This window comes from Montipora foliosa, chromosome 2 (genome assembly GCF_036669935.1).
Source record: "Montipora foliosa isolate CH-2021 chromosome 2, ASM3666993v2, whole genome shotgun sequence".
Taxonomy (NCBI): Eukaryota; Metazoa; Cnidaria; class Anthozoa; order Scleractinia; family Acroporidae; genus Montipora; species Montipora foliosa.
The window spans coordinates 3,401,969-3,412,970 of record NC_090870.1 but is presented as its reverse complement, the minus strand read 5'-3'; the positions used below and the strand labels follow the sequence as shown (position 1 = coordinate 3,412,970).

At 38.0% G+C, this 11,002-nt stretch overlaps 2 protein-coding genes across 3 annotated transcripts; one reads left to right on the top strand and one right to left on the bottom strand.

Moving 5' to 3' along the window:
* Positions 1-266: 266 nt before the first annotated feature.
* Positions 267-6,949, bottom strand: LOC137992096 (ubiquitin-like protein 7). 2 transcript variants are annotated; one of them, XM_068837207.1, is made up of 9 exons: positions 6,725-6,949; positions 6,055-6,168; positions 5,869-5,951; positions 5,376-5,460; positions 3,816-3,873; positions 2,785-2,947; positions 1,675-1,846; positions 1,323-1,435; positions 267-416 (listed from the first exon to the last, which is right to left on the bottom strand). In XM_068837207.1, the coding sequence occupies exons 1-9, from the start codon at positions 6,855-6,857 to the stop codon at positions 297-299; spliced, it is 1,041 nt and encodes a 346-aa protein (XP_068693308.1). In that variant the 5' UTR covers positions 6,858-6,949; the 3' UTR covers positions 267-296. The 2 variants fall into 2 exon arrangements, with proteins under 2 accessions (XP_068693308.1, XP_068693307.1); XM_068837206.1 differs by having other exon boundaries at positions 1,323-1,438; positions 6,725-6,948.
* Positions 6,950-7,020: 71 nt separating this feature from the next.
* Positions 7,021-10,219, top strand: LOC137991109 (uncharacterized). Its single transcript, XM_068836229.1, has 4 exons — positions 7,021-7,170; positions 7,641-7,723; positions 9,923-9,999; positions 10,143-10,219. Exons 1-4 carry the CDS (start codon positions 7,102-7,104, stop codon positions 10,217-10,219), a joined length of 306 nt encoding a protein of 101 aa, XP_068692330.1. The 5' UTR covers positions 7,021-7,101.
* Positions 10,220-11,002: the final 783 nt, after the last annotated feature.

Genomic DNA, 11,002 nt, shown 5'->3' with positions numbered 1-11,002 from the left:
TTTAACCCTTTCACCCCTAAACCGGCCATACTTAATATTTTACTCTGTCTAACGTCAGACGATTTTACTTGTCAATGGAGGAGTCATTGGGTTAATCATTCGCTGTGTCCCATTAATGAGACTGACAATGTTACATTTGTAGGTCTGTGATTTTGTAAGCAATAGACATTATTGAGTTGCCCTCTACAGAACAGTTTATTACATTTGCCATCTTTTTGCACTTGACATTTCGCAGAAGAGTATTACCTTCAAAGTACTGTAGCAACTGAACTTAAGTTTTTTTTATTTTGCCTTGTTTATAATCCACCAAATATGATATTGAGAGCAGCCTGCACGTCTCCATTGGTAGCAGACAATGCTTGGAGACTGAGAGCATCATCTGTGATCCCCATGTCTCTCAATTGCTGAAGTTGAGACTAAAAATAAGGAGGTGTTAGATGTTATTTGGTAAGTACTAAGCTGTGTCCACTTTGGAACACAACTAGTTGGAACTGTACCAGTAACAGACCATCACACCTTATCCCATAGCCCTTTGAGATGCTTTATCCAATGAAGAAATTTACAGATTATACAATCCAAATCAGCTTACGCTAGTAGTGACAAAGACAGTCACACCCTACAGCACACCACGCATTTTGTTCAGTGATTAGATACTTATTGTTCTTGATACTTCTTAGTTCAACTTCTCAGCTGAGCTTATAAACAGTCAACTGGGCTGCCTTTGGTTTGGCACTGGTGAAATTTGTTGAATTCATTAATATTATTTCAGACCATTAAATTTTGTTTCATGAGCCCTAAAAGCCCCAGAGAGTAGTGATAAACTATAAAAACGTAAATTTATTTAATTTGCCAGACATAATTTTATCCCGGGATGAGGCTGGTAGAAAAGGCTGCTAAGAATCATAAATCAATGAAGTGTACATTGGGACTATAATTATACAAAACTACCTACAGGCATTATTGTCTCCTGGGTCAGAGCTTGAACATACATGCAATTTCATACATACATGTATGTTTAGGATTGCAATATTATATAAGTAAGATGTATTCCGATTTTGATAAGCACAGGAAAGTGTCCTCTAAAAGTACTCCTCAAGTACAAGACTAAACAGTGAATCCCTATCTTGGAAATAACATAAATATTAATTTAATATTTTCATTTTAGCAAATACTAAACACTAGTGGACACTAAGACTGAACAGGACCTTTTGTGGTGTTTACCAAACCTGAGCGTGCTTCTCATGATTTGCGATAAAATAGAATCTTGGACACAAGTGTCCCTGACTCATGCAACACTACCATGCTTCTGTTGGAGTCCATACCTGCATGTGAGACGATGTTTGTGCCACGCTTCTTGCCGATGCCACAGCCTCACTCATCATGTCTCTTGTTATAGTCTGACGTGAAGTTGAAGGACCATTGCTTGTTGATGGACCTGCTGAGAAGAGGTCAATAAATACATTGATGATTGTTTAGCTTGCACTTGAACTCTTTGTTCCTCAGGGGAGCAATTAGGCAAAGTGAAGAAGGCAGCAAATGAGGTAATCACATGGATGGTCCGACTAAAGTGAGCCAGTGTGGGTCAAACAGGGCTCTTTGAAGCGACAAGTGCAAAGAGCATTGACCAAAAGATGTATTTCAGCATGTTAGCCTATACTAGGTGCAAATACAAACCTTCACTGCTGTGAGATGAGGAAGGCTGTGATATTCCAGCACTAGCTAGTGCAGATGATAGCAATGAAGAGGTTATTTGTTGATGTGGCACAGGACCTCTTGATGCTTCAGAAGATCTTGTTGATTGAATACGCTCTTCATTTGCCGCAACTAGTTCAGCTTGAGCAACAAGCTATGAGAAGAAAAACAAGTTCTGTATTTATTCTGAGATTAAATACATGAATTAAGTTATTTCGACAGATAGGGGCAGTGGTGTGCATGTAGTGAAAAATGACTGAATTTGTAGAGATGGGAGTGCATGGATGCATGTGTTGTTAAATAAATTTATAGTAAATCATTCGTGATTGTATAAAAGAACATGACAGGATAGTCACCAATAGCAAATTCTTTAGTATTTGTTAAATCATGGAAAACACGCGTGCTACCGTTATATTGCAACTGATGAAGGCTTAAGCACCAGCCGAAACGTCTTGCACGAAACATCAAAAAAAAAAAAAAAACTAGTAAGTGTCAAACCATTATCTTACTATGTCAGTTCCTGACTACCACTCTCTATTTTTAAATTAAAACAAGCTTGTGGCAAGGGAAATTAGATCAGATGGAAGAAGTGGTGCAGCAGTCAGGAAACAGCTCTTAATTCTGTCTCCGACTCATTTTTTTCAATTTTTGTTCATTTATATTTCTGGGTTGTTAATATATTCTTGTACCTGGTGAGTTTTTTTGCACTCCATTTCAAAATATTCATGTCTCTTCTTTTAAAAAATGCTCTTGGAATTAAATTTTATGAAAAAGTGGGCCATGAGTTTAATCCAAAACCATTGAGACCATTAGATATGGAAGCATGCACCTCATCTCTGACTAGATGAGTTCTCAGGGAAACAATTATTATTGTTTATAATTTATAACTTAATTACATATTAAGTGATGCAGAAATGCCATTAGTTAAATAAATAGATATCTAGTCTTGAACCAGTTAGCCAGAGTATAGATCATTTTCATCTAAAATGGTAGACTAGCAAAAACTACATGTATTCTGATAAAAAGGATGTCACAAACTAAAAGGCTTCATTGTTAATTTTGATTGTAATGGCATATTAAAAAGAGTCAAACCCCAGGTTCCATTTCACGTAGCTCCTCATCAGATTCATAGTCATCAGCGACAATACGGCTGAAGTTACGACGACCAGATGTGCCCTCCCCTCCTCCTTCTTTTGTAATGGCTGCAGCAATGTAGGATGCAGCCTGTACCAAACTTGGATGCTCTTGGACAACTCTGCAACATTGAAGTTAATGTAATTCATTTTTTTAATCCATTGACTCCTACATGTAGCAGCAAGACTTAAAAGATTTTACTCTGTCTAATGCAAGACAATTTTATTCATCAATGGGGGGCAGGGAGGAGATTTCAGGAGGCAACGGATTAAATAAACTTTAGGACAATCAAACCAACCTGTGATTTGAATTGTGTTGATTTGATTTCCGTAAAGACTAAAAGTATCCCCAGTACACTGTACGGACACGTAACCCATTCACACCTCAAACACCCTAGGACGCCCCACACTGACGAGTAAAATCGTCTGGTGTTAGACAGAGTAAAATCTATAAGTCTCACTCTCAGGGGTCAATGGGTTAAATAAAGTTATTAGTGAATTTTTTTCTGTATGCAAATGGCTATTATCTAATAGGGACCAGTGGGAGGTGTGGTGGCCTCATCTGGCCGGATCCAGTGGTCCAGGTTCGGGTCCTGGCTGGGGACATTGTGTTGTGTTCTTGGGCAAGACACTTTACTCTCACGGTGCCTCTCTCCACCCACTGAGGTGTATAAATGGGTACCGGCCAATTTAATGCTGGGGGTAACCCTGCGATGGACTGGCATCCCATCCAGGGGGAGTAGAAATAGTCCTAGTCGCTTCATGCTACAGAAACCAGAGATAAGCGCCGGCCTGATGGCCCTTCCTAGGCTCATAGCAGACTTCACCTTTACCATTACCAATAGAGACCATTAGGCCTTATTTCGGCACAAGAGTGCTTTTGCACAGGCTTTTGAAGTCTGGAAGACCAATTTAAGCAGAGAACAAAGTAATATTTCATGAATCAACCACCACATTTTGGTATTTACTGTATGAACTAGCTGGACTTACGTTTCAACATTTGCAGTTTCCACAAGTTGCTCAAGAAGTTCTGGATCTTGAAGTAGTGCTGAAAATTGTTGGTGATAAAACCATAAAATTCATTTTAAGGCAACAACAGAGGCTTGGCTTTTAATTACATGTATATGTCGATTTAAAATCACCTGAATGATAGTTAAATATAATGAAAGCCTCATATTTTGAACTGCGAACTGTGAGGACTATCAGCAACAACAATCATTACATTTGAGAGAAAATATGGTGATATGCAGTAGAAAAGAAAGCCTGAAAAAAATTCAAGGCTTGATTGCAACTCAACTTCATGACCATATGATTACGCTGCACGTCTCTTAACAACATGAGCTACCAAGCCATCTGTCAAGCTTCAAGTGCTACATCCCAGACAAGGTGAATGAATGACAGTAAAACATGCGAGTGATACATTTTGAACAGCAGACTGTGACGACTCTCAACAAGAATGATCAATTCACAGTATAGAGAGCATCTAAGGCTGCCATATCATATAATGGACAGTGAAATAAAGGAATTTTAGATGTGAAATGAATCATTTTTTCACCTTGTACAGGATGAAGTACAAACTTGCGACTGAAGAGCTCCCCTGATGGCTTTGTCACTCAGATGGTAGAGTAATCTTGCACATGCAGCACAATAATGCACAGTCATGGGAGCAAATCCTGTTCAAGCCTCGATTTTTTTCAGTCTCCATTTAAAAACTGCTTAAAAGGGGGGTGGCACTTAACTACAAAAGACAATGGTTGCTATAAAGGAAGCTTTTTAATCAAACAGTCCTACAAAAAGGTTGCATGGATGGTTCCATGAAATTTATAACCTTTTCAGTGGCAATCTGACATCACTTCAATCAGAAGGCGCATGTGCAACTAGTCCCAGTCCTCTGCCATGCATTTCAGTGAAAAACAGGTAAAAGATCCCAGCATGGGAACCATCCCATCATTTTTCATAAACTGTAGTATGGTACATCTATTTGGACAAAATTGTATCAAAGGAGGGGCTTCTGGAGTCTGGAGGCTTCTGGATTTTTTTGAGAAATAATATCTTTTAACATCCAGGCTACAGATTTTGTTAGAATGTTCTCATAGAGTTGCATTTAAAACTTGTGAAAAACTTAGTCAACTGGCTGAGTTTTTATGCATTTTCTGTTTTGGTCACGTGATTTACCAAATTTGTTTGTGAGTTGAACATTAAATAGAACACACTTGGCAAAAAAGGATCACTGTGCATAAAGTTCAAGAGATTTGAGAAATGGCTATTTGAAGGGGTCCATGCATAGCAACCAACCGTTTGGTAGTTGAGAGCCACCACCTTAATTAAGTTGCTTAATTAACCCTTTCAACCCTAAATGGGCCATATGTAGTATTTTACTCTGTCTAACGCAAGACGTTTTTACTCGTCAATGGGGAACCCCAAAGAGTCAATGGGTTAAAATCTCAACAGCCGTGACCATTCTGACTTGGAGTTAAAACCACCTATGGGTTCAAAAAATCAAAGTTTGGAGAAAGGCACAATGTTGATCAAAACAGATTGAATACTCACTCATAGCAACTGGATCAGCAGAGAGCCCTGGTGTTGTAACTATCAACTGTTCTAACATATCTGGGTTACCGAGAATTTTGGCAACCTGACAAATCAACAAATCTCTCGATCAATTCAGTCAATTTATCACTCAGCCACTGAATCAGTCAATATACTAAGTATAAGTCATTTGCTCACTTAGAGAGTCGGCCAGTTTTCCAATCAGCTGGGCAGTGAGCCAGTAACTGTCAGTAGGTCCGACAACGACAACAACTTTATTGTACCCTAATATCATTAAAAATGATTTTACATTAAATAATATTAAAAAATAAGGGTGTTGGCTTCCTAAAATGACGATAAAGAGGTTAAACTAGGAAGCCATCAGTCACTTAATGGTTTTATCAATAAGTCAGTCAGTCAGTTGATTAGAAAAATAATTATTCATACAAAATAAAAATGCCTCATGTTGCTAGGGGTAGTTTCCTCTTCACAACACATGGCCCTACATTCTTACTGTGTTTCTGTATGAAGGGTTCTTAATGGCTGCTTCCAGTACAGGCATCACTTCAGCAATTGGTACATCATCTAGGTCTTGTTCTATCAGAGAGCAGAAAAAAAAAACCTGCATTTAACAATCCTATGTTGGAAAAACACTGTCCATTGTTTTGATAATGACAAAGAGAGTATGATGAAACCTTACCAATTGGTTCTGGCTCAGGGCACTTTTTTATCACATACACGGTAAATCCATCTTGAATTCCATAGGAATCCAGGGTTTCGTCATCTTTCAACAACTCCCCGGCAAATATACAATCTGCAATAGAAATGCGGGGTTAAATTACAGTAAGCTGCTGAGTGATGGAGAGCTGTGGCATTGGGGCAGAGAAGAGGGTGGACTGTAAAATTAGAGGACAGGAAGTGGGAGAAAAATTAAAACATTTAATGTTAAGGTCGACGAACGAGCTAATGAGAAATTATGTTGTTTACGTTCACCAACATTGTGCAGCTAACAGACCGTTAAAACCACCGGTTAGAAAAGTGTCAGGAAACCAAAGGAACATCCGAACAAGGAAAAAGAGCCTGATCTTTCTTTTTGCCTCAGTTGGCATGACGGATACCAGGACTAAACACAATTTAAGCCAAAATGAAAGAAGGGTGATGCATCACACACAGTTGGACCAACAGTACATGTACAGTTAAATTTGCCTTGGTTGTAACAACCGGTTAGGAGATCAAAGGCCGGAGAAATTATAAAATGCCTTCATTCAAGCAACGTGTAGCCTATTACAACAACAGAAAATAACTCTTGAGTTTCTTGTTTTAAGTCTGACGAAGTGGTGGTGAAAGCTTGTTTGCTACGCAAACCGTACTTTGTTCCTCAACTGGTATATTGGTCTTTTCAGCAGCGATTCTCTTCAACTCTTCAACTTTGCAATTCAATTCAATCCCCTCAATAACATGCTTCGTAGTTTGGTATGCTTCTTTAATGCGAATACAAGGCATTTGCTGGCGTAATCATGGAGTTTCCGAGCAAAATTAAGGTCGGTGGTAAAGTTGTCCAGTGGGCCGACGAACGTAAACTTTTCCCAAGGCGTCCTCCTATGACTAGGTGAAACCTGGAACTAGTAACATTTTGATTGGTCGATGAAATCTGTGTACACCAGATCGAAGCATCGCTGAGAGCTGAGTGAGTGGAGGGAAACGAAGATGTGTTTTACATTTTAACGGGTCGTTTGTAAAAGGTGTAATGGATCAGTTTGATGTGGGATCCATCGTCTGGGCAAGTGCTCGAGGAGATATATTTTGGCCGGGGAAGGTAAAGCTGCGTCTCTTTACTTCATATACTTCCTTCCATGTTGACAGTACTGGCGTTTATGTATCGAATACATGTACCTATCTTTGTTTAATAATATTTACAGTATATTGCTCCAAAGAACAGGCCAAAGAGTATTTTCTCAAGCATCTGAAATACAGTATTTATAGACAGTATGTAAACGATGAGGCTTTGAGATGAACGCACTTGGCTGTCATTAAGTTCTGTTAGTCTAAAAGCGAGATCGAGACGCGTCGTGGTCACGGTCTAATTTTTGCAAATTACATTATGGTTTTAGCAGCTGATCAATTACAGCAATACTTATTGTTTGTCTTCTCTCCATGTGTTGGCTGTGCCCCTCAGGGTTTTGCTTGCTGCTTGCTTATTTCGAGCGAACTCGAGCTAAACTCAGGGTTTTAAAGCTTTGCTATTGATGTGAATATATCTTTTGTTGTTGTTGATGTGGTTGTAAGGTGGTAGATTTGAATAAAGATACTGTGGCATCATCCAAGCAAGTAAATGGTGTCACTGTGAACTTCTTCATTGAGGACTCCTAGTAAGTAGCATTGCTCAATTGCAATAAGTTCTTTTATCATTAAATCATTCTGGCATTATGGTCTTGTAGGATTTCAAGGCTTTAAAAAGGACTTGTGAATTATTTGGGATTCACTTTGATACAGTATTTTTTGAATGTTTATTTGAAGTGCTGGTTACAGACGAATGAGAGAACTTAATTGTGATCATCGCACTCATCTGGAAATTTTCAGCAATTGTCTCTTATAGTCATCTGAAGAACTCAGGTGGCTCCAACAGGATTCGAACCCATGACCTCTGTGCCAGTGTGTGGAAAAAGTGTCATGTCACGCCAAAGATCTTCTATTGTTATAATTTTGATTTATTAATTTTGCCAGTCAAGCTGGCAGAGTGTAACAACAGCTTGTGCCAATTACTGTGGCCCCCTTTTTACCCTCCTAACCATGATATACAACAGAAGACAGACCACCACACCAGGAACTACGTGCATGAGAGTTCAAATTATTGGTGCTTAATGGCGTACGATCGTGGTTTTAACTGGTGTATGGCCAGTGCCTGGTGAGCTGGAGGAGTTGTCGTAAATCTGGAATGGATATCGTCTTAAAAAGCTTCTGTCATCTTCCCTAGTTATTAATTATCCTCTCTCTGCTTGACTGCTACCAATCTCGTTCCCAGGGTCTGTCATCTTCCAGTCCCCTGAAGGCTCCAGGGGACGGGAGCATGAGAGACACTGCGAACAAGATCGCTCTTTTAGTTCGAGTTGCTTGGTGTCCCTCTTTGACAGTTTGTCGTTGAGCAAAGAAAGCACACATTTCTTGAAGATTTTGTTTAAAAAAAACAGAAGTTGATTGTGGAATTCTGGAATAAAGATTGAAATTTATTGAAATTTGAATTTACTACCCACATTCTCCTGAAAGAGTAAGAGAACCTGGGAAGAGAGAAACTTTGGGTGGATATCAGTGGCTTCTTGGCATAAAACTTGAGAGCAGCTGAGCCCTTCGAGCGTCTTCAGCAGGAAACGTGCACAGATTCCACATTGAGACTGGCTTTTGCCAGGTCATGGGATCTCTGTAAGGGGTTAGGGGACCTCTGCAAGATCATGGGACCTCTGCAGACGTCATGGGTTTGAGTCCTATTAGAGCCATGTGAATGTTTCAGGTGAAGAATATAAGAAGCAATTCCTCAAATTGTCCAGTTAAGTGAGAGGACCACTTTACTCCTTCATTTATACATTCTTTTTAGTCTACTGTCAAATTAAAATTTATGTTTGATGAAGTCTGGAAGACTGCTTGAATAATGACAATTATGAATAATAATAATAATGATGATGATGATGATGATACTATTATTATTATTATTATTTTAATGGTCAGAATATAATATTATTCACGGAACATTAATGGATTAAAATTATTGTTAATAATAATTACTTTTAATCCCCTAATGTTGAGTGACTTTCAGGCTTGTTTTTATCAGCATGCAGCAACTGAGCAAGTTTTGTTTTGTTCACACACTTTCGTGCTTAACAAATGAACACAGCAATTAGTGCATGTAGTTAAATTGTTGAGAACGAGTTTGGATTTTGTTGGAGATGAATAATTTGTTATCAGGCACTCTATCTGGTCTAGACAAGGTGAATTCTCCATGAGCAAATAAAATTTCTCACCCAAATAGTAAGTGTGTGGTATCAATGTGGTATTGCCATTCATATAACAGATGAAACTGGATCATTTTCAAAATTCTGGACTTTGGCTTTTTTTCAAAATTCTGGACTTTCGTGCTTACAAAATGAACACAGCAATTAGTGCATGTAGTTAAATTGTTGAGAAAGAGTTTGGATTTTGTTGGAGATGAATAATTTGTTATCAGGCACTCACTCTATCTGGTCTAGATAAGGTGAATTCTCCATGAGCAAATCAATGTGGTATTGCCATTTATACAACAGATGAAACTGGATCTTTTTCAAAATTCTGGACTTTGGACTCTGTTTTCAAAACAACCCATAAATTTCTTGTAGCAGTCTTGATCCATATCAAGAAATGAAAGTCACAACTTTATCAAAAGCAATGAGGTGATATTAATGAAAACACATTTGTGTAAGTACAGTCTCAATGATTGAGCTTGGCTTGCTCAAGTTCTTAAGGAAAAAAAAGAACAGATCAAATTATTCATAAATTACTTACTGTTAATTTGTTAATTTGCTGTTCTTTCTTTCTTGCAGTGAACTGATAAGGACTGCTAATAAAATGCTTCCATGGAACTGTGAAAAGCAACAAAGGTTCATTGAAAAAGGGCGAGGTAACATTAATATTCTTAATTTTCTCTTTTGTTTAACCAAGAGATTGACAAATGAATACAATTATCATGTCTGATTATCCTATTTCAAGTGGATGCTAAGCATCTTTTTAACATTTTTAACTTCTTTTGTTTTTAAACTTCAGCCCTAAAGAATCTTGAGAGGAAAGTTGAGTTTAATAAGGCCCTGGCTAAAGCAGACATGTTGTTTTTCGTTGCGTAAGTACTGGCAGCTTGGCAGTCTCATTTAAGACTGATATTTATAAATTTATATTTGTATACTGTATGCTTCCCAACTTTAACTTCTTGAAAACTATATTGAAAAGATGGTTAAACATTGAATTTTTAACAAAACGATGTTGCTTGTAATGCTCAATGTACTTGTAAGTAGATAATAGACTGACGCAGGTGCTATGTCTGTGGGAATATTAGAACTGCTTGAAACTTTGAGCAGAATGGCTAACATTCAGAACATAAGCCAGGGACATGCACTTGTAAGTGAAAAATGTATCTTTCTGTGAGGATTAAAGAAAGTCCACGCTTAACTTCATTAATAATTATTATTTTTTTATAGATCATTGAATAGGCTAGTTTTGAATTGTTCGGCAACAAGAACAGAGTGAAGGTTCAGGGGAATAATTAGCATTTTGTTTTGTTCAAACAAAGGAAACGCAAATTATTTCCCTGAACCTTGACTGTGTTTTTTTGTTGCTGTACAATTTGAAACTAGCCTATTTTGTGCATGTTGGCCATTCTTTCTAAAACTCGCAATAAAAATTATTATCCTTTCAGGCCATTTTCAAAGCAGTAATATGTTCAAAAAAGAGGGAGAAATTTATTGCTAATTATTAATATAGTGAAATGAAATTTAACATGGTTAACGACTAGGAGCTAGTCTGGTCAGTAGTGTTTTGCAGGCGGTTGTTAGTGTCTTGGCTGTCTGTTAGCGTTTGTTGAGCATTTTGGTGCGTTCTGTAGCGTTTGATATAGTTACATAGTTTACGAC